The sequence below is a fragment of the Oreochromis aureus genome, linkage group 16 (genome assembly GCF_013358895.1).
Source record: "Oreochromis aureus strain Israel breed Guangdong linkage group 16, ZZ_aureus, whole genome shotgun sequence".
In the NCBI taxonomy this organism is placed as follows: Eukaryota; Metazoa; Chordata; class Actinopteri; order Cichliformes; family Cichlidae; genus Oreochromis; species Oreochromis aureus.
In genome coordinates, this window is record NC_052957.1 from 16,796,406 (window position 1) to 16,820,218 (window position 23,813).

The 23,813-nt window shown below is 40.0% G+C and overlaps 2 protein-coding genes across 6 annotated transcripts; both read right to left on the reverse strand.

Annotated features, from left to right (window-relative positions):
* Nucleotides 1-326: 326 nt before the first annotated feature.
* On the reverse strand, nt 327-19,747 carry atf2 (activating transcription factor 2). Of its 4 annotated transcripts, none has more exons than XM_031743218.1 (12): nt 19,712-19,747; nt 18,994-19,066; nt 17,543-17,639; nt 17,339-17,457; nt 17,122-17,247; nt 16,567-16,745; nt 14,595-14,709; nt 12,722-12,814; nt 9,655-9,885; nt 8,456-8,662; nt 6,158-6,263; nt 327-2,312 (listed from the first exon to the last, which is right to left on the reverse strand). In XM_031743218.1, the coding sequence occupies exons 2-12, from the start codon at nt 19,039-19,041 to the stop codon at nt 2,089-2,091; spliced, it is 1,545 nt and encodes a 514-aa protein (XP_031599078.1). In that variant the 5' UTR covers nt 19,042-19,066; nt 19,712-19,747; the 3' UTR covers nt 327-2,088. The 4 variants fall into 4 exon arrangements, with proteins under 4 accessions (XP_031599078.1, XP_039456184.1, XP_039456185.1 ...); XM_039600250.1 differs by lacking the exon at nt 19,712-19,747 and adding an exon at nt 19,639-19,684; XM_039600251.1 differs by lacking the exon at nt 19,712-19,747 and adding an exon at nt 19,475-19,632.
* Nucleotides 19,748-20,708: 961 nt separating this feature from the next.
* Nucleotides 20,709-23,328, reverse strand: atp5mc3a (ATP synthase membrane subunit c locus 3a). Of its 2 annotated transcripts, none has more exons than XM_031743243.2 (5): nt 23,204-23,328; nt 22,907-23,003; nt 22,066-22,140; nt 21,386-21,576; nt 20,709-21,282 (listed from the first exon to the last, which is right to left on the reverse strand). In XM_031743243.2, the coding sequence occupies exons 2-5, from the start codon at nt 22,943-22,945 to the stop codon at nt 21,168-21,170; spliced, it is 420 nt and encodes a 139-aa protein (XP_031599103.1). In that variant the 5' UTR covers nt 22,946-23,003; nt 23,204-23,328; the 3' UTR covers nt 20,709-21,167. The 2 variants fall into 2 exon arrangements, with proteins under 2 accessions (XP_031599103.1, XP_031599104.1); XM_031743244.2 differs by lacking the exon at nt 23,204-23,328 and adding an exon at nt 23,116-23,201.
* Between the last annotated feature and the right edge of the window lie 485 nt (nt 23,329-23,813).

A 23,813-nucleotide genomic window follows, 5' to 3' on the forward strand; every position in this document is an offset into this window, starting at 1 on the left:
CTGACCTGAAGAAGAACATTAGATTTCAAAAACACAAGAAACTACAGGGGTGGTGGTAAAATGTTTGAGCATGTATTGTTTAGTCATATGTTTTTTTTTTTGCACTGACTCTGGATCACAAATACACCTGCAGATCTTCCACAAGGTGGCAGTCTATACCACAGTAAATGTTCAAGCTTATCACAGCTCTACACTGTGGTTTCATATCTGGGTTTTTCACATGTCAAATTATAGATTCGTATAAGAAGCATATTAACGGAGTTTAATCCCACCTGTGCTTTATTCATGTGACATCACAGGCAAATTAATCAGAAGCAGAGATTGACTTTAAAGAGATATTAAAAGGTTTATTACAACAACTTATCAATTCAAATTTTATACAGAACTTTCACGTTACAAGTACACTTTCAACACAGTATCACACCCCCTTTTTTTTAATTTTAGCAATTAAGCCAAAAAGTAAAACAAGTAACCAAAGTTTTCACAACTCAAGTTGTAATAACTTAATTATATTTATCTGAGACATTATCAAATAAACAGTTAAATTCTCGCAGAGAATTATTATCTCATGCAGATAGCACATAACAGTAAAATCATACTTTAAGAAAACAATGAGTTAGCTTCTTGTAAAACTACACAGTAGTAAGCCAGTACAGACTAAGAGAAAAAGGCAAACTGACTTCATGGTGTAATTTGACTTCTTACAATTATTTGAATGAAATGCTCACAATTCTTACAGACTTGTAGTAGTTTAATATACATGATGTGATTCCAGTTCACATCTCAATGCTTTTGTTTTACATGACGACCTATTGGAAAAAAAAAATGCATATCCTAATAAGACTGTTAAGGTCAGTTTTTAAACTGCTTACAAAGTTAATGTAATCAAAAGGGCTCAGCTACTGAATCCGGACAATCCTATAAAAACAAAGTACATAATACCAAGAAAGATCACGTACAACGTATCGTTGATGTTATTTACAATGTTTTCTAAAAATGTCACCTAGAATTGCAACCATGAAAACAGCCTAATGTCATTAAGTGCTCCGCATTAGACACTAAAGCCATTAAGAGTCACTTATAAAGCAGAGACAGTATACAAAGCAGGAGATCTCCTCTACTGAGACCCTTAAAATCGGAAAGAACGGCAATCAACTCAAGCTAATCTGCATTAAAAATGTACTCAAGTCATTTATACAAAAACATTAATGGCACTGAATGAAGTCAACATCACCATGATTGAGTAATGAAAAAAAAGGTACTGCAATCCTACAATCACTGCTTCAGGAACAATCAGACTACAGGTGGAATGTTAATGAAATAACACACGTTTCCTAATCGGCTCACCTCCGGAAGACTACCCTACAGGCAGAGGCGAGCTCACACATTCAAATTGCACAACTACAGCTGACCTCACTCACAGAAAATCTGTCAAAGTTCAAATCTGATTCAGACATTTACGTTTGTGTGATGCGACAGCACTTTAATCTACCTCTAAAGGAAAACAAAAACAGAGCTGCCTGTACTTAATGTACGGACTGTCTTTAAAAAGTAAACCCGTCATATCTCTCAAATATGTGCAAAATGGAAAAAAGTAAAGTTACTTTTAAATAAAAAGTGTCAGTTCTACTTCATTGTAAAGATAGTGCTTACAAAACGTCGTGAAGACGAAACGAGAAAACAAACTGCAAAATGAGCCACGGCACGCTTTGGTACGGTCGCTAACGATTCGCTGATCAACCGCTGAAGCTGATCGCCTTTAAATTAAAAAGAAAAAAAAACATAAGATTAATAAATAAGTCACACAAATACAAAAAAACCCCCCCAAACACTTAAGAACCACGTGTTTTACATCTTACACCTAAAGTGCCTGTTCTTTTGTCTTCATCGGTTCCAGAGAAAACATTGCATTTTTAAAAGCATCGCCTGTAAATTACAAAATGGACAAAACATAAAAGAAATCAGGAATAAATTAAAAACAGTACGGTCCGAACTGAAGCTCAGAGAGAATCCCTTTGCTCTGCTCGTCAGAGAGACTGTAGAGGTGACGGCACTCCGGCGATGACGCTCGGGTACAGTTTGGGACGATCAACTCCCTGAAGGCTGAGACTGGTTGGCGCCCCTCCGCGTTTGGCTCTCCTCTGTGCTCTGATTTGACGCGGTAGCGGCAGCGCCGGACGGGGCGGAGATGGCCGGGGTCGTGGAGGAGGAGCTGACCCCGTTGGAGGTGCTGACGGAGCTGTGCTGAATGGCCTCGCTCTGGGGGCTGCTCGGGACGGACATCTCCTCGCAGCTCTCATCTTTGTCGGTAACTGCAACGACGTCAGAAAAAAAACAGAAAATGAGGGTTTGAGGAGCAGCCGTTTTATTTTACCGGATACTCTCCAGAAGGCTTGGGCTAGCTGTGTCACACAGGCCTAATCAGATGTAAAACAGCTATTTGCATGTAGTGTATGCAAACTGTTTCATTAATCCCCATAATGCTACTTCTGCACCCCTTCCTTTAATTAAAGCTCCAATGTCAATTTAAACCCACATCATAAGGGTACATTACATTCTGGGGCATGTGGCTGTGTTTCCCATCCCTAACTGCATTCTCATTTGTTTTTTGTTACCTTGCCAACTACTGCAGCGACAGATGATTACAGCACCTGATTTTAATGATGCTCACACTGGAGAGTAGGCAAGACTTGGAGTCGAAATGCCACCAGCTGTTAGGCAGTTGCATTGAATTAATTGGATCCTGATGGAAAAAAAAAGACTCCACTCTCATGCTCTGTTTCATAAAGGAATAAGGAGCACAATGATAATTAATATTGCTAATGATATGAAGTCACTTGTGATGGCACTTTGTAATTAATGGCTGGGTTTCGTACTCGGGAACGTAAAATAGAAATTCCGTAGCAGGAAGACGCAATTAAAGAGCGATACAAATGTCTCCACATTAGAGGTTTCATCTGCCTTCTTGGCTGGACTTTGACCGTGTGATTTAGTGCGAGCGAATGTCAAAGAGCCATAAACTCCCTCGCTGCTTTACTGCGCAGAAGGTCAGCCTCGGAATAAATCAGCTTGGTGGTTTTTGTTTCATGTTCAAGTGAGCATTATTGCTCCTAACAACGCCAAGTGCTGGCTGCCCGATATTTCATAATGCTCTAAAATTCTGGTTCCCTGGACCGACAGGAGCTTCTTTCCGCTCTCTTGGTTCCTGAAGTGGGGTTCACTGTAGACAGATGGACAGCTTGGTGTGCCAAGTGAAAGCATGGCCTGGCTTGTTTGTGGGGCAGTCTGGGTAATTTCCTCCCACCTGCCATGTCTACGCTTGGGCAGGACGATGAAGGGTATTACAGGTTCTGGAGGGCCAGTGTGGCCTTATGGGGTATGTAACACTGAGAAAACGGAGCGCTTTACATGACTCACTCACAATTAAATAACGTGCTTTACTAATTAGCAAAATAGTTTATTTCAGTGATTCTCAACTGGGGTGCTCAAGCCCCAGGGGGTAATTCTGTTGGTGTCGGGGAATAAATGGAGGACTGTGGAGTAATCTGAAATAAACACAAATTAGAGAAAATTACCTCTTTGTTAATGCTGCAGTTTTACGTGTGAGAATGGCAGTTAGCAAGCGAGGAGAGATGTTCGCTATTAGTCGTGGATGGATGGACCGAAATATCTCAGCAGCACTTAGTAAACAGTTCAGTTTTAATACAAAAGCAGCTGTGAGAGAGAGCTAAAACCATCACAGGTTAAAGTTAGTAAATGTGACTGTTAAACACATGAAAAAAGAAACAAAAAAAACAAAAATAAAACTTCTTCTTCACTTCAGGTTAGTTTACTTCTGTTTGTGTGTTTCAACTCATCCATTTGGTTAAAACTACCACAGGAGGAAATAAAGTAACGCTTCTAGTCAGTCAAATATTGAAGAAAATTTGTTCAAATGAACATATCTAGGTCTTTAACAGTGTATCATTAAGTATCACAATGTGATATATAGAGACTAACCACTTTATTAGGTACAACTTGGTAGCATAGCGCTGGACCCCAGTTTGTCTTCAGAACTGCCTTGATGATTCAAGGCATAGATGCAATAAGGTGCTGGAAGATATTTAGTGTCATGACTGTACTCATCACATACAGTTATGTAACGAGCTCATTGACCTCATTGTCAAACAGCATGTCATTTTCAAGAAACCAGTTTCAGATGATCTCAGCTTTGAGACATCAGAAGCAGTCATCAGAAGATGTGTACCCTCTAATCATAAAGAGACAGACATAATCAGTGACCATGCTTGGGTAGGTTGTAGTGTTTAAACAATCCTCACTTGGTGCTAAGGGGCCCAGTGCGCCAAGAAAACATCCCTTACACCATTACACCAACAACCTAAACCTTTGATACAAGGCAATATGGATCTATGCTGTCATCTTGTCTACACCATGTTCTGACTCTACAATCTGAATTTATGAATGAACGGAGACTCATCAGACCAGCCAACATTTTTCCAATCTTCTATTTTGGTGAGCTGACAGGATTGGCACCCGGTGTGGTCTTCTGCTTTCAAAGTCGTCAGAGATGCTCTTCTGCATACCTTAGTTATAAGATATGTAGAAGAGCTTTAGCTTTGGCTTTAACACAGGTTTTTTGCCAGAGACTTCTGCTCACTTCAGATTATTCTCTGTAAACCCTAGAGGTGGTTGTGTGTGAAAATCCCAGTAAGATTGGCAGTTTCTAAAATACTCAAACCAGTCTGTCTTGCACCAGCAAAGTAAATCCCCTTTCTCCCACATTCTGATACTCAGTTTGAACTTTAGCAGGTCATCTTGACCATGTCTACATGCACTGAATTGCTGCTGTGTGATTGGCTGAAGAGACGGTTGCGCTAACGAGCTAATAGAGTGGCTGCTGAGTGTAATTTTGTGTTGATACTTTGTCCCAGAACTAATGAAAAACTAGTTTAAATGAACACAAGGGTTTTATTTTTTTAAGGTGGGCATCAAAAACTATTGGGAATCTTTGTATTCTGCCATTCAATCAGAGTTCACCTTACTTCCTTTCACTCTCATAATAGTTGGCATTCCTTCTAGTATTTTTGAACCAAATTAATAAACTGTGGTATTAGAATAAAGTTCCATTTTTCCAAAAAGTAACAAAATGTTGCAAAAGTGTTTCACAAACGTGTTTGCTGACACTCTCAGCAACCACGTCAGAAAGATGACCCACTTTATCTGTGGATTCTGCTAAAAATGTCTGCACCAAATGAGACTTGGCTATGACAGCCCACTCTAGCCTGGAAACCATCAGTCCCATAATGCACATGACATGCGTCTGTGGGATGGTTAGCAATAAGAGATGCATAATGAACAGTGGAGCTTGGTGGCCACCCCACAATGAGAATGGTCTGCAGCACTGTCAAGCTTGCTGCTTTAATAGACTCATTTCAGTGGCAATCATTGTCAATACAAGTCAGCAGAGGTGTTCAGAGCAGTGGAGAAGTGACTTGGAGCCCATTTGCTCTGGCTGCATGCTGGCTCATCTGTGAAGGAAGGTGAGTTATGACCAAAAAATCAGACTGACAGAGCCCCGGTCTGGGGAAACAAAGAAAAATAGGTGATATATTTCTAAATGAGACTTTGTGATGATGCTGTACAGTCCAGGCTGACAACAGCAATTTGAATAAATAGGCTACAAATGGCACACTCTTCTAGCTTATTCAAATATCCACTAAAACGATTATTGTAAGCTAAAGATGTTCAAAGAACAAATAAATGAATGCTTACATAAAAAGCATCCTTATCATCCTTTATAATTCAGTTCCTGGCACCTTTTTTTCTCCCGAACATCCGTCCAGACGCACTCAGCAGACATTTAACTTCATCTAACAAATGTTTATGTTGGTATCAAATGAGGAGGAACTGCGAATACCACCTGTGGCCTCTTCACAAGAATGGGACAACACCGCCAGTGAGAATTTGTCTCATACACCAGCACCCATAAATATCCAAACTTTTGCAAAGTTTGTCAAAAACTAACAGAAGAAAGGAAGCCAATATGTCAACAGCTCTTTTTTGTTTGGCCACACGTCCTTCTAGTGGTTAGCCGGAGCTCATTTTTAGACACGTTTCTCCAGAAGCCTCGGGCTGAGAATAATGGAGCATTACTCACTGTGATAGCCAGATTTCTTCTGCATGACGGTTACAGGGCAATCTTTATGAGCCAGAAGAAGCTGCTTCAGCCGAGCCACTTCGTTTCTCAGGTCGGTGACTTCAGTCTTGAGGAGTGAGGAGACACACAAGAGCGATCAGTAAAATGGCCACCGGAGCAAACAGCATGCCAGACATATAAACGACAGGTGCACAGAGTTCAAATCCTACAAAATGATCTTCCAAACTAGATAAAAAGTTAGCTGGTAATTGTGTAAATGCAAATATTATTAATGTTTTTGTTTTTGTTTTTATTCCTGTTGTAAGCAGTGAGCTAAATTGGGTAAATGTGAGAGTTCCATGTTTACCAAGGCTACACAATATGCTACAGCGGGAATGTTACTGCAAAAAAATGAACCCCAAAATCTGCATATATACACTATAATAAATTCACATATGCATGAAGACACACCAAAGCAACGTGAATGTGGCTGTGTGCCCTCTCTATATGAAAAACTCTATCGCTAATGAATTATTACTGGAAATGCAGAGTTGCATTTTAAAGACCTCGCCCACACGACCAGTCAAACTTCTAAAGACTCAGATGAGAACCGGTGAACACAGGGGGAAGGTAACAATACAACAAATGAATTCAGAATCAAGTATGCACTTTTTCATTTATGTATTTCCTGCACAATAATTATGAGCCTTCACTGGCTAGCGACCAGCGCATTTGTCAGAGGTGAGCTGTTCGGATTGTCAGAGCAACTTTGTAGATGTTGCTGAGATTTACGCTCTCGTGTCGTTACAGCTCCCGAGGGAGGGGAGGATTTCTGCATGTCGTAAAAGAGAGCCACATTACGTTGAAGGTGACTTTAACTGGATTTAGAGCGGCCAGGGGCCCACAGAACACCCAATGGCAGATTTAAGCTCAGGCTCTTCTCCTTTAAAGGACTATGGGTGGCTTAATCTATTAGTCTAAAAGCAGCCAATTTATTTGATTCCATCTGTTTAGTCTAGCTGGTTTTGGCAGGGTTGAGCTATTGTAAGACAGATTTAAACACAGCTGGAAGGAGCGTATGTATCACATCCAGCCAACACTGTATTCAGTGTGCTTCCACCATGACTGCTTTCATTTACAGGCAATAGAAAACAGGCACTATTTTCAAACGTGCCTACTAGTTCACGACAGAGACAAACATGTGCCAAAAATTCCAGCTCCAGTAACGTCAAACTGCGTCATTTTATGACATCGTATTTTAAACGGTTTCTAAAATGGACTTTTGAGAGTGAAAAACTTATCTGGAACTTTGTGATTTAATCGAAATCGAGCAAATGGGCCTTCGGTGATGCTGGAAGCTCTGTGAGCTGCCTGGTCTGACACCTCATTAAAAAGCCAGTTAAGGATGATGTTAAAATAATTGTGCATCATTAGAGGCAGTTTTGCTGATCAGCTGGGCCATGTCAGCATGGGTTTAAAAAAAAAAAAAAGCAGCACCGCTGATTAATGTCCTCGTATGAAGCGTCCTTTCTTCTCAGCCACATGTTGTTCCGTTTTTTTTGCAGTTAACAGATAAAACTCTTTGATTTCATAACCTTATTCACTCACCTATCCTTTCCTTTTCATCTGCCTTTATTTAAATAACATCCTAAGTAGCGCCGCCTGACAAGTGCTGATAACTTCTTTTTGAACCAGACGATATTAACAACGTGAACCCATTTATTTTCCGCTGCCGTGTATTCCCTCCTCCATCCTGCACATCTTACTCTGCTTTCATAGAAAAATAAGACAGTGAGCAAATAAACACCACATCTCATTTAATTGTCTGGAACACCGATGTGCCGCACCCCCGGCTCACACTTATCAACAGAGACAGCAGATACATGAACTGTTTCGAACTTGTCAGCATCAGATCCTAATTGCTTCCAGCGAAATGAAGGTTCAAAAAGACACCTTTCCCTAGGAGATTTTTGAGGCCATTCAGTAAACTGCTGAGACAGAAGCGAAGACACGCTTGTGTGCGGCTGACATCTGGAGGATACATCTTTATTGACAGGGACACATCGATGTAAAGGGCTCACACACCGCTGCTGTCACACGGCAGCTCTTCTTAATCGGCTTTAATGACTTCATCACCGCAGAAGGGAAAAGTCTGTGTACGGACGCATACGCTAACATCATACAATGACAAACAGACACCACAGAGTGCAAACACGTACATACACAAAATGACACACCAATAGATCTGAGCGCATAACAAAGAGAGACGAAGGAGTGTTTTTTTACACGCAGCAGCTGAAAGAAATACGTAAAAAGCACCTGTAGGCGTGCGTTCATGGAGGTGAGGTCCTCAGCTTTCTTCTCGAGAGACTGGACCCACACCTTCCTCTTCTGCCTACAGCGAGAAGCTGCGGCCCTGTTACGCTCCAGGAATTTGCGCCGCTTCTCGTCGGGGTCTTCGCTCGTTGTTCTGCGCCGCCGCCCCCCTGTGCTTGGTGGGTTTGGTGCAGGGGGCACCGGGGAAGCCTGTACAACAACAACAACAACAATACTAATAATGGAAAGAAAAACTCAGCTTTTCACCTTTAGTTTCAATTTGTGATTTAATACAGGCACAAAATATTCTCAGAGATGGCTACTGCTACTGCTTCACAGAGTGAATGGGTTAAACGCAGAGACGAATTTCCCCACGGGGATCAATAAAGTAGATAAAGATTTTCAGTTTTTATAAATCGCAACTGCCGTGACAGAAATTTGCTGTGGGAAAGAAGGTAAAGTAGGTTAACAGCTAATGCTGGTCAGCAAGGTTTATCCATGGCAGAGACATCAACTGACTAGAAGTAAGTAATAAATACAGGTCAGTTAACACAATATTTGGTGATTTAAAATGTTTGTTTTTTCCTTTTTGACACGAAACATTAACAGATTCTGCTAAAATTTCTTATGTGTAGCTATTTATGATTCCTTACTGAGATAATTGTTGCAGTTTAAATTTTTTTTTTTTTTATTATCACGAGTCCGGGATTATTCGTTTATATTCTGCCCAACTCTGTTTGTACAGCTGATTGTTGTGTCTGGTGGACACACTACACAATGTCAGACTTTGAAATGTTTATTTAGCAGTAATTAGAACTGCCAAACAGCTAATATTTGCATTGACATTTATGATGTATAATTGTATTGATATCTGCAGAAAGCTAATATCAGCCGATATAATGGCCCTGCTGATGTATTGGCTTAAATTAAAAATAAATTGTAAGACTTCCATACTTGGTGTTTATACAGGTAATCGCACACAATATTAAGATTTACCCTCACTCTCACTGTACCTATTACCTGTATGAACTTCTGCAACATTTTAAAACCAAAGGACATGGCAGCCATGATAAAATACTTTAATAAGCAAAAAAAATGGATGATCTCTTTGCATGACTCTACATTCAAATATAGTAGTAGTATAGTAGTTTCTTATATGAAATAGTAATAAAACAATAAACAGTGAAGATATAAATACTTACAGGTGTCTCTGTAGTGGAGGTGGCTGGCTGCTGCAGAGAATGTGGAGAGGGTGCTTCGGTTATGGGCAGGTGAGGAGCTGGAGTAAGGACCGCGGTCGGGGCTGGAGTTGGGGTTGGAGTGGGAACAGGAGACGCAGGGGCAGCAGTGTGTGTTACAGCGCTGCTTTGGATTTCACCTCCATCTCCATTGGTTACCTGAGGAAGCTGCTGGCTTAATGTGGCTTTCAATTTCTGGAAACAGAATTTGGCAAAGCAGGTTAATAAAAACGAGCACTGGTTAGTACAAGAAGGAAAACACTATGTAAAAAGCAAGTGATGTAAAAAAGGAGGCCATATGGTCTGTTAAAGTGCACATTAAAAAGTGTGGCTATTAAAAAGTTATATTTCTGAAAAATTCACTGTCTATCACAGTGTGATGTACAACACAGCACAAAAACTACGGATTGTATACTTTTACTTTTACTGGGAAAAATGAAAGGTTACTCATGTGGACCAACATTTTTATTCTACAACGTATCAATAAACAAACTAAAATCTCTCATTTACAAAAGCATCCTGATATTTTGTCTTTGTAGACTTACAGGGCAGGTTCTACCTCTTAAATGTGGCTGTATGCTAATATGTTTTATAGTACAGGGTTACAGTTGAACACTTGGACCCTAGTCTCAGTTCTTATGTAATCTGGAACAAGTTGTCTTTCTTCATCCTCAGCATGCAACTGTCATAATCTATCCTTTAACTAACCAGTCTCTCTCCTGCTGCACTATGCTGCTTCCACCGTGCTTCAGTGTAGAGGCGTTGTTAGTCAGGTGACGGTGGCTTTAGAAATTTCCCTGATCTATACTTCACAATTTCAGGTCTACAGACAGTTTCTTTGAATTTATGGCTCGGACAAGAGCTGTGACACATTTCAAAGATAACTTCATGAAACAGGACCGGATCATGAAAAAAGATCTGAATACTTTCTAAGAAAATTGGAAAAAAAAAAAAAATCAAGGTAATTAAAGACCACTTCTAGTCACACTGCATTGAGCTAATACAACACGTTACAACATTAAAATGTTATTTATCTTGAAAACAGCCATATTTGAACTGGTGGAATACGTCAAATGAGGACTGTGTCAGATTACAGCACAGACCTCAACTCGCTAAACATGTGGTCAGGAAACATTTGGGCTTAGTTTCAATTGATGATATGAAGTAGCTACAATACAATATTTCTATTACTTGCTGTATAGGTAGCCAACACATAAGCCAAGGTATACAGCAGTATAAATGAACTTACTGGACCATGAGAGAAGTGATTTCATGTTGGACCGATACACTGAGTGTATGTACAAACTGTATGAGTAGTAAAACAGGTAAAACAATGTAGTAAATAAGTAGTAATTAATATAGAATAATATAGTAAAACAGGGTATTAAAATGAAAATTACTGTGAAAGGGTTTCAGAATGTTAATGAAATTTTTAGAGCTATACTTAAAATTTACTTGCATCCTAAGCTTTTCATTTACCACACTCTCAAATTTATTTTGCACATGTTGAAACGTGAGCTGGATAAAACTATTAATAAAAGGAGTCTTTTAACACCTCCTCTAACCATGTTACACACAAACAATCCCTGCAATTCACAGGTCAATTCCTCTAGCATCAAACATGCAAACAAACAAGGTGAAAGTGAATGAGCCTTTGGAAGCAATAACAGAGTGAGAGGGAATGCATTTACATGAGAAAACAGAGGACCACATTATTCTAGCAACTACCTTTGCCAGACCAATCTATCTACCAAATTAGTTTATCGTGTAATACCCTTCCAGAAGCTCTTCTGGCAGAAACAAGATATTATTCTCTTGGAATGGCCCACAGAAAGAGGGAAAAGCCAGTCAGATTCATATTTCATCTCTGCCATGGAAACCTCATCAGTGTAATAACCCTCCATCTCATGGGTGTTATTCAACCATCTGCTACTATATTACTTATCTTTATTTTGCAACTAATTAACAGCATAATCTTCTAAATTCAGCAAGTTAATTATCATTATTGTGGTCTTTGCAGCATCATCAGTCCTTGTAAAGTGCCGTCTCCGCGCCCCCCGAGAGCTAGGTGGGGGCGGGGAGCGGGCAGGTTGAGCTGGGGGTCTGTTTTCTTGACGCAGGCTCATTAGGTGTTTGCTGATGAGCTGAGTGCGGTGGGAGGCGCCGCGAGTAAGAGGGGGGATGCAGGTCAGGCAGGATTCTGCTGAACAAAAGGTTCCATGCAGGGTGAGGCCGACTTAATGTGCCTCGCCGAGCGTGTGCCAGGATGCCCCCAGCTGGCTCTCGCAGGTAGCCCCCCTCTGGTTGGCCCTTGTGACGGCGTGCTGAGCTCAACGCTGTCTCCGCGTTTGTCATCTCCGTACCCCATGATCCCCGACAACTCCCTGCCCCTCCCTATACTCCTTCCTCTTCCTCCTTCCTCCCGAGTCAGGATCAATCCTACCCTCCCAACACACACAAACACACACACCTCCTCTCTGCAGTTTAGCTGCTAATTTCCAAAGGCGGAGCATGCTGCGAACACTTACAGGTTCTGTGATCCGTGCTTCATCACATTGCCACTGATCTCCCACATAACACTTTGTATCTCTTCCCTTCAACTATCACTGTTAATACAGGACAACAAGACTGCTGCGACAATGTTCTCCCTACAGAGAGATAGCATTTTTGGTTTTTTGTAGATGGATTATGTTAAATTAGCAGGGCAGGCACAAGTGTTTTTACTCTGTTCCTGATTAATCTGCAAACTATTTTCTCAAATAATTGATTAATCATTTATTTATGCCACAAAATACTGAGTAAATCAGCCAATGGACACACTGCACATGGAATAATAAATCATCTGCACCATTTTTTTGATACCACAAACCCAGTTCTGCTCATCACTTATGAAGAAAGCAACCTTATTGTCTTATTGTTCCTCATTAGACTCTCTCATTACCTTGGCTGTTATCACCTCTCTCAAATGGGGAATAACAGCTTCGGTGTGGAAACAACATTTGATGTAAATTAAAGAAGAGATAATAAATACCAGCTTTGCTTCTGACTGGGCCGGCTGAGGCTGTGGCGAGGGAGGTCCTGGGATTCCGGGGACGTTAGGCACTACGGTGACAGGTCTGACAAGCTGACAGCAGACACACAGACACAAATCAGCACAGAGAAAATTAGTCTTCGGCAGTAAAAAGGCACCCAGTGCTCCCCCCACAACGTAAACACACACACACACATACACACACAGCCATGGCAGGCTCTCAGAGTTTCCTCATATCTCAGCCTCATTAGGTTGGATGGCCTGTTATTTTGTGGAGGCAGCGCCACATGGAGATGCAGTGTGCACGCTAATGAACCTCTGCCTGCCTGCGTGAGAGCATATGGACAGGGAAGCTGAAGAGAGGATGGAGAGACATGAGTCAGAAGGCCAGACTTGGGCCTCCTCTCACAGCCGCTGACAATGAGACAGAGGGAGATGGGAAGAGCTGGGGGGAGGGGGTTTGATCGAGTGAAAGGGAGGCCCACTGGTGGCTCATGTTCTTCATCTACTTTTGCCCTCCTTTACTTGTCAAAGGCTTTCCATATCCCCACAGACCAGGAAGACAGAGGTTTTCCCTGCTGTGCCTCTATCAGGAGATAATCGACTGCTGCTCGGTGTTCCACATAGATAATCAGGACTACAGCGAACAATAAGACAGGCAACCACATGGGAGAGTTCAAGATATACCAACAAGGCCTTCATTTACAACATATTTCTAGATGACACGCAGCCACGCTGTTCGCAAAATAAACGAGTGGCATCATCTATGGCTTCCACTTTAAATTACGGGCGCTGATTTTGATTGTACAAGAAAAAACAGGAGTAAAACGTGCTGGACAGAAGCCCGCTGCACCTCAGCCAAATCCTGTGTCTTTGCCACAAGTGAACTCTAAAGTCCATTATTTCAGTCAGCCTCTCCAGCTTTACACTCACTGCCAAATCTGAGGTGCCAACGTTGTAAACAGTCCCTCTGTCCAACGACAGCAAAAAAACCAAACAAAAACAACAAACAAAAAAGAGGTTAATTTAATGTATCGCAATAGCTCAGTATCAACGTCATCCGAGAGGGATTTGAATCGTAATCGTACGCGTTGCTGTCCATTAATGTTTGAAAGCAACAGTGGAATTCCTGTGTTTTCACGTTAAATGGAAAACAACATTTCACGTGTAAACTGGTGATCAGTCGAGCATGAAATCATTTGACTCATTTGGTGAAAACAAATGCTTTCGTTCATTAGTTAATTCCTTCTTTTCTATGGAAACAGCAGTCGGCAACTGACAACCGGGCACATTACATCTGCCGCGGAAGCTCAAAAGCAGCACAGCAGCTACTAAATAAACTTCACAACAAGATTATTTCAGTAATAAATAGCTCTGACTCCTCTATTTGTCCTGTAAATAATGGTTGCTGCGCGTTGATCCGTTTAATCAAATAAACACCAAAACATTCCGCTTCTACACAAAAGTGTTTTCACACATGAACTCCGGAAAATGTCGGGACAAACACTGGTTAAAAATTACCTTTTTAAATACAGCATACGGCATAAGATAATTTGCTTCGGCTGCATTCTCACTCCTTGAAATACTCTGTGTGGTTTCGGTGGGGGAGCTGCCTAACTGGAGCATGCAGGTAACAGGTACCAGACGACTACCTGCTAGCTGTGAATTCACAAAAATATTACCTGCGCTTCTCACATCAACACAAGACTTTGTACCACAGAGCTGGCAGGTGAAGGGTAAAGACTGGCTAACATTCACAAAAGCACCTCTGCCAGATGATATCAGGAAAAGCTCTGCCCCGTGCATGTGTGAAAGCAGCATAAAGCACAATAAAACACAATGCTGACAGAATATTACTGGGCATAAAACTTACAGGGATTGTAGTTGGAATATGTACACTTGAGCTTGTAATAGATGCAGGTATAGCAACTGGCATGGTCTGGCCATTAGGCAGCTGTAAGAGCACGGGGAAGGTACCAGACACTGGGCTGAAAGAGGAAAGAGGGAATCACAGTGAGGCAAACAATAAGCTTTGTGATTAACACAAAACGGAATATGTCACAAACTAAAGACAGGAGCGACTACAAATATACGACATGATGTCCTATTCAGGCAAACTGATGGAAATTAAGGTGTAATCAAGACAAAAAACAAACAAACAAACAGAAAAAGCACCCGTAAGAAAAAGAGTCAAACAATATCTTCAAAAGATCCAGTATTACTGCTATATTATGACCTAATAAATGACATCAGTATTGCCCAGATATTGACTTCTGGTAACAAATTGATTTCACTGTCAAGAAAACACACAGGGTTTCACTAAATCATCTGTGTCAGGATTTCAAATATTAAAAAATATCTACTATAAAAGGTAAAGGCCTCTTGAAGCGTTACTCTGAGTATGACAAGCATTTAGCACCTTATTCACTAACCGTCTGGTTACCGACCGGCCGGTGTTTCCCTTTAAGAGAGAGAAATCTGAGAGGAGAGTATTTAAATGAATTATATAAACGTGACTTATTGTGGTTTGTATCATACACTATTTAACCCTGAAATAAGCATGCCTTTTTCTGTGCCTGACATAGCAGGGATAGTTGTGTATAGGAGAGTTAATTTAGGATAAATTGGCTTGGGGTGGGTCACTCAAAGCTGTGGGAGCAGGTGTCAAAGTTTTGGCTTTCTCCTGCAGATCTTCACTGAGAGCTTAAGGTTCAGTGTCAAAGGCTGTGACTGAGACTCTTTGACTTTATTTATCTCCAAAATTGGGAAATTACCTTGTTATAGCACTCAAGGACATAAGTTCAATAAAATGAAGCTGGGAAAGTTTAGAATTTCCACAAAAAAGGGAGCTCAGTTAAAAAGGAAATACAAAAAAAGTGATGAGCTCATGAAATTAAAGATGACAGAATAAAGAGCTCAAATCTAAAATGAATGCAAATGAATCAGACTTCATCCTTGTATCAGAACATATTCAATCTCCTTCAGCCATCTCTCTTTTATCTGAGTTTCTAAACTGTTTCTGGAAAGAAACTCATAAAGTGCAAAGCCCACAACCTACAGCGCCTACTGTGTGACTCCCACTGCTCTTGGTACATCACACTGGTCATTATTAAAATGAAATAGCTGCATCTGTGTTCAAAGATGAACAACATGAATGCTGTTAGCAGATAACTTGCAGAACTTTCCATGCTAATTTGCCCTGCTTAGTAAATCATGTGCACAGTAATGAAAGTAATGAAGGTGCTGCTATGTCAGTTTCATCTGCTGGAGGAAAAGCTGCAGTGTTGGTTTTTATAAGCTGATTAACTAAAAAAAATTAGCCTTTCAGGAGACAAAAGAGCTTGCACGGAATAACATGTGGGACATCAGCAGGAAGAAAACCATTCCACTCAGTATAATTGTGAGTGCAGTAAGGATTTTGTCACCAACTGAGTTAAGGATTCTTGGGTTAGCCTTATAAAAAATAAATAAATAATTCTAACTAGGTTTTGGATTTTGACCCTCTGCCAAAGTTACTAATCAGGGCATACTGGAGCAAAATAAAGCACAAGACTTGCTGTGACGGTGACGATTATGTGAAAACCCTGTTCATTTTTTTTTCTCCAAGTCTCAGATTTTAATCGATATTTGTATATTTGAGCAACACTGATTTTGTTCTTCAAAGACGGAACTTAGAGCCAAAAGAAAATGTTCCTGCAGAATGCAAATAAATCCCAAAACAAATAAGCACATGCCTCGTGAAATATGAGCTCACCATGGCAAAACTGCACAAAAATGATTTGGAAAAGGAAACGATGATTTAATAGAACTAGGATCTTAAGAAACGGACACATTTGGTTACTTACACTATAGGCCTATTAGTAGATGGGACTTGGGTAATAACAGAGCTAGATGTTGGCGATGGGAGAGCTTGCTGTATTACAACATTAGCGTCTGAGGTTGCTAGGAGTACATTGGGAACTTGGAGGGATGCAGGATGGACTATAGTGGATGTTGGCAGTGAGGCTGGCTGCAAAGATAAATCCTGGAAACATCATAGAAGACCTTAGCTGAATGAAGTGTTTAACTGACACCAGATTACTTGAATGTTTCCTATAATAAGATGCTGTTACTCTTTCCTCAACATCAGGAATAAATAATATGAGCAATCAAGTAAAAGGTATTCGTCTGAATCCAACTAATATGTGTGTAGTACTGCTAATCTTTTCAGTTTTAGTGTATTCACAACAGAATAAGACAAGTTAAGAGTTCAAAATTAAATTATATTAAGCAGAAAGTCCCAATGCTTCACAAAGCGGATTTGCACATTTCTGATCACAGGAGTAGAGAACGTCCTTCATTACAGCGTTGTAAATGCTCTATGGTTAGAAAAAATGCCAGAGGCAGCTTAAAGTGCCTACCTTGTCATCATTTGTAGTAGACTCAGGATGAGGCAAAGGGCTATCTCGATGTGTCTCTATCACTGTGGGCTCCTCAATTTTGTTGCGTATGATAGGTGTCGCAAGAGGTGACAAATCCAGGGGTAGCTGTGGAACAACAAGAAGCCCAAAATGATCACAAGAGTGAACAAAGACAAGGCTCAGATGATCTGCTTACACATTTAACAGCGAGAACCACCTTTTTAATTTCATCTTCAGTGGCTTTTTTGAAGTCATGGTCAAAAGGACTGGCGAGTTCATTGAAGAGCCCGACCTCCTCGCAGTTCTTCAGGAAGCGAGTAGGTGTTGGGGTTTGGTCTGCAAGGGAGGAAACTCTTGAGCACAGAGATGGAAATGTAAAGCATCCATCACCTCTGAATATTCCATCTAACAGAGCACTCACCTGCAATGATAACACTGTCATTCCGAGCAGGGCCAAACTTCAGGGTCATCTCATGTTTGTGTTTGTGGACAGCCAAGTGGTCTTCATTTGTGAATCTCTATGCAAGGTTTCAAAAAAATACAGCAAGTGTGACTGATGCGACTGAAAGAAGTCTTACTTAAACCTTAAAATTTTAATTCTGACCAATAATTTAGTCTTCTACGTCATGGCTGGATTCTAGCTTGACAGCTTTACTGCCTCTAACGTGTGGCTGTCGAAACTCATTATAAGCTTTAACTGCGAAAGCTGTTATATAATTGTGCCCAACCCGTTTAGTTTTATGAGTATTGACTAAACAACAGAAACAAATCCTGCTGACCAAAACCACGAACAACTGAGCAGCAACAAAGCCAAAGGTCTCTAATGTTACTATGAACGTAAAGCAGACCTGACTGAGTAAAATGGACTCTAACAAACACTGGACATTGGACTTCATGAGGTTAGATAGCACGATCTACGTATGTACTTATCAGACAACTGACTGAGTACAGCAAATACACATCTAACACCTGTGACACACTAGACATGTCCTCAGAATTGGGAAAAGGATCTGGGGACTCTGAAGACCCATTTATATACATTAAGTCAAATTAAGCATCTCCAGATATTAGATGAGCAGTAACTAAACAAATGAAGAAGGTTATTTTGATCTATTTAGTCACATTAATTTTGTTTTGATGAGCCAAAATACTTTATTTTTCAAATGAATATTTGTTTTTTTTCCCCATGCAGACAAGAGGGAAAAATTAAGAAGAAAAACTAAATTTGAAAAATGCAGATCATCATTGCTTATTGGTCAAACTGTCATTTAAATCACTGGCAATGGTATTTGCATACATTTCATTTGCATGGAGCATCTTTTTTTTAAGATGACAGATTGTGAGTCTTTTAGGATGATTTCAATACTTTTTGGAATCTGAATCTGAATTTTATGTATTTTAGCACAAAAATTAATTAGTTAAGTGTAGATTTTGACCAAAACCTACACTTTAGTGGATTTTAGATCATATAATACATAGAGTATGTCAAAATGACTTAAAAAAAAAATCATAACAAAAAACAGAGCACCTGATTACCAACTAGGCATTGTGATTAAGTTCCTTAGAGCCCCAATTCAATGTATATGAGTAGGTGTTGGGAAGTTTACCCTATTATAAATGTTTCCAGTATTGTTATGATGGGATATGTTTTAAACTTAGCGATTTAACACCATGTTTGCTTTAGTTTATACTGTGCTCATATGGCACTTTTTTTTTTTAAATAAACTGTTTGGGTCTATATACAATGAAGCAGTGACCAGTTAGCAACGTATTTGTTTGTTTGTTTGTTTGTTTTTTGGACGTGGAAATGTGGATCCAGTCATGTTCATCTGTACAGTGAGATTTATGAAACACCTGTGATCAAAAACTTACCTGTCCACACCCAGGAGCAGTACATAGGAAAGGTTTATCATCACTCATATTAAGGAATTCCTGTTACCTCGCCCTGAAATAAAAACACAAAAAATAAAAATAAAAAATATATAAATAAATATCACACCTGCAGATATGCAATGATGTATATTTCAAGAGCTGACGGTATACAAATAGGGCTATAGCAAATAATAATTTGTGAGAATAAATGTAGCTCATAAATGTGTAAATACAGGGTGGTTGGAGGATGCAGTGGTTAGAAAGCAGAGCTGGAAATTTGGACAAAGCCTATGGATGCAGGGCGGCTGCTTTGGTTGTTTACACTCGGTGTCATCATAAAGAGGATTATCGCTTCACTTGTTTTGGCACAACAAGCGACTGAGCCACGCATCCAGGGCTATCATCATCTGACAGCTTCTGTGCTGTAAATATAGCAGCTCATCGCAAACAAACATCACACACATGAACATCTCGCTATTACGTTACTACTAGGTAGCGCTCATCTCTTCCAGTCGCTTCCACGGAATAGCCTGAGCCCTGCGTTAACATACTAGCGTCGCCATATTAGGAGCTAAATATCACTGTAAACAAAGGAGATGTCAGCGTTTGTTTCAAGGCTGTCTCGTCGTAACGGAGCACGAGTACCTCACGGTCCCAGCAATTATGTCTTTTACCACAGCTTTTTACCCATTCGCTATCAGTTTATGTGGTCACTTACCCCCTCAGCCACAACCCTTGATTTCCAAAATCCCACGGTCGTACTAAAGCATCGCGAGAACAGCTATGACTCTTCCGTAAACGTCACACTCGGACAGATGAGCCACATACACTTTGCTCTTGTTCTGTCATTGACCTTCAAGTAGTTTTGGAAAAGAATTAGGAGAAGCAGAAATGTTTTAAGGCATATAAAAAATCCTTGCTAACAACAGTCATATTTCGGATGTTTCTCCTTTCAGAAAATTACTGATTTAGTTTTCAGTGTTTTCTGGAGGCTCCAGCTTCATCCCTTTTATTATTTTTTATACATAAAACAATCTTTATTCATTTTTTTATTATTATTATTTTTATCTTTATTATTGTTTAATATTGTAAGCTTCCAAGATTTTAAGTGTTAAAAAGGTAACAGATCATATATGTTATCTGACCAGAATCCTTTTGTCACTGCTGATGCTCAAGACTTTCAAGTTTTTTAACATGATTTTAGGCAATCTGTGAAAGGCTCCAGTCCCCCATGAGCTGTTTTGGATGTGTGAGAAAAAGGGTGGATATAAACCATAAACCATCCCTAGTTAACTGCACTAGTTTACATTATACACTCCATTTTGAACTATATTGTATATATATATATATATATCACCATTTTATATATATTTATACATTTGGATCTATGTTGTAGCATTTTTTTTTTTTTGTCATGACAAGTGACAAATATTACCTTATCATAGTAAAGGATTGTACAGCAACAGTTGGGGTAAGCCAAAACTTAAATTGAGATATTTAAAGATCATCCTTGACAATGAATGTTGAGCATTCCTGCTTGATAAGTGACTTAATGATTATCATCTCTGGCATTTTTGAAGACTGATTTTACCTCTTCAAATTTAAGTTCAGCCAGTGAAAGCAGCCAACAATAAAGGTGTAATGACTACAATCTGTCAGCTTTTGAAACCGGGGCTTTCATCACGAGTCAAAAAATTCAAAACCCATTACTTAGCTCAATTAAAATCAGCTAGATTTATTCAGTGGCATTTACAAAAGCAAGCACTCACTTGCTGCCTGAATACAATATTACTTAAGTGCAGCTGAACCAAAAAGTCATTAAGGTGGACCCCAAAAAGCTTGCATGTTATGGTCTATGAAAACAAGGCTGAGTAATGGCAAGCCTAAGCACCTGCTTCACAGAAAAGATGACATTCATGAAGGCCAAGTGCTTTCTGTTGTGTTACCATTTATAATCCAGACATAAAAGTTACTGCCATTGTTAAATAGTCAAACACATGTATTTTAATCACGTAATTTCTTACATTTGTACAATACATGTCTTGGCTTTTTTGACAGTGTCTAAAAGACCTGAAAATGTACATTTCCCATGACACCAACACGGAACAATTTTGGTAGCCACAATAAAATATGTAGTCACATCTGTAATGAAAATTTTGTCTGACAGCAGAGTTTTACATAGCGAACAGGATAAGGAAAGCCACCATCAAACAGAACAGTCCCATGGCTTCAGACAGGGCGAATCCCAGGATAGCGTATGAAAACAGCTGCTGCTTCAGAGATGGGTTCCTGCAAAGAAAGGAAGAAAAGAAGCCATCAGCACATTTACAGAACACACAAGGAATCAATTAGCGTCATAGTGAAGAATAAAGACACTGAAATTAAAACAAACCTAGCATAGCCAATGATGAGACTACCAAACACTGTCCCAATTCCAGCACCAGATCCAGCTACTCCGACTGTGGCGGCTCCGGCACCAATGAACTTGGCGGCAGTGTCAATGTCCCTGCTGATAGCGCTGGTCTGGAAGCCTCTCAGTGTAGCCTGGCTCAGGGGGCTCTGGGGCAGCAGAGCAACGCTGCTCTGTAACAAGAGAAGAGGCACTGTAAACACTGTCCTTTCGTTGCCCGCCTCAATGTAAACATCAGCTGACATTTAAAACAGTGTGGCAGCAGATGACAGGAGTAATATAGGAGGCATAGTGCGAAATTTAGGGAAATTTCAACCAGTTCTGTCACACCATTAATCAAAAAATTTGCCAATTTACCTACAAGTTTTAAACTTAAAGATAAACTACAGAGCAGAAATGCGCACATAAAGGTTGTACTATTTATTGCATGTTTGTTTTAACTTGTATTTTATTTCTTTTAAAACTTTGCTTTGTTGCTTTTATTGCTTTCAGAGACTGCAGATTTGCATAGCTCGTCTTTATCTTATATGGTAAGCACACTGAGTTTACGTATTATGAAATGTGCTCTATAAAATTGACAGTGGTAATTTAGGTAATAATTTCCAACACTGCACTGTTAAGAAGGGCTGAAGAAGTTGCAGAAAGCCTGCATTTCTTCTTACCTCTGATTTGACATCAGGCCTGGACAGCACAGAGGCAGACAGAGGTCGGTAAAGAACCCGGGAACCAGCACGGACCTGCAACAACAAGACCAAAAACATGAATAATGAGTCTAGATAAACAATTTACATGACTGTATGCTCAGTAACACACAACACATGTGCTTTAACAGTGGCAACTATTCCCCATTTGTGGGCATGTGTGAAGGTGGATGACACCTTGAATGTCTCAGTGTTTTTCATTGCACTGTGTGACCTGTGGCATTCAGTGATGACTGCAAGTAGCGTTAAAAGTTTACTGTTGAGCAATTATGTTGGCATATTACAATAAAAATCCAATGCAAGTTAGCTAACACCCATTTGTGCTGTCATTCAAACTGGTTAGCCTCCAAAACCAGTATCATGACCTTGGATAAAGACATTCCAGGATATATGTACGTGCAAGCTGGCAGCCCAAACGGAAAATGTAACCATTTCTGTATTGTTTGCAAAGTGCGGGGTCTTGTGCACTCTGTCTGCGCCTTGTTCTGCTAACAGAAGGCCTAAATGACCTTAGCTAGCGGCCATAATGGGAGCTATGTGCTAAAGGCTAACGCAGGATTATAGATGCATTATTAACAATTAAAAAAATCGCATGCGTAAATTTCATTAACATTGCACCCATTCTGCTGCCATTAAAAAGGGATTGTGAATTACTGGTTTAGCATTAGCCGGCTAAACTCCCGGCCTAGTCTGATACCCTTGCAGGAAAGCTGCAGTCAAGTTCAACCAGAGGCCCACCGGCTTTATTAGCGACATTAAGAGAAGTCCGACTCAAAGAAACACAGACGAGGAGAAAACTCACCACAGCCGGCGTGGAGACGAACTTAGCGCAGGCGTACATTTTCTACTTTAGGTAGTTTTAACCGGTTCGGTCAAATCTGGTTGAAGCCCGGGTCTCTCTATGGAGGGAAGATTGGACAGAATTAAGGTCAAACGGGTGTAAAAATGCCCAGCAGAGAAAATGACAGCATTCATAAGTGCATTCACATCCGTTCTGTATGCTATCCTCACTTGTGCACTGCAATGCGAAGCTTAAAGAGAGGATGAAAAGGGATTTATAAAGATACGCTTCTCATTCAAACTGCCATTACACACTTACCGACTGCAGAGGTCGAACCACAGTGGAAGAGTACGCATGCGCGATGGGGTGTTTGTAAGAGGCCCGGATGGTGATTGGGAAGGTCGTTTCAATGAAACTTTATTGAAAATCAGCCGGAAGGGAATCTTTATCAAAATGAGAAAAAAGTTCAGAGGGACATTTAAAAATGTTTTATACTATTGGAAATGGCCAGTTCTACTACATTCAATGTTAAGAAATCTGATTTTTTTAAAGTTTTTTTTAAATTTTCTTTTTAAGTAAAAAGAAAGCCAGTTACATTTACCTGCTTTTCCAATTCTTTCCTATCACCAATCACTGAGTCTGAAGCATTATTTGATCATTTTCTATATTTTTTAAACAGGTTTATGACATTACTTCATGGATGTAGCGACAAAAGAAGGATGTATTTCATTACTGAACTAAACAAAATCATGTAATTAACTAATTAACTCAAATAATTAAGTGGCAATGCTAAGTGTTTGAGTAGGGATACTTAACATCAATCTATCCACTTTTAAATATTTATGTGTAGCCACACACATCCTCAGTCCAGCTGTGAAAATGAGTGATTTTTTTTAAGCGCAGATACATCATTAGTTTCTCTTTCTCT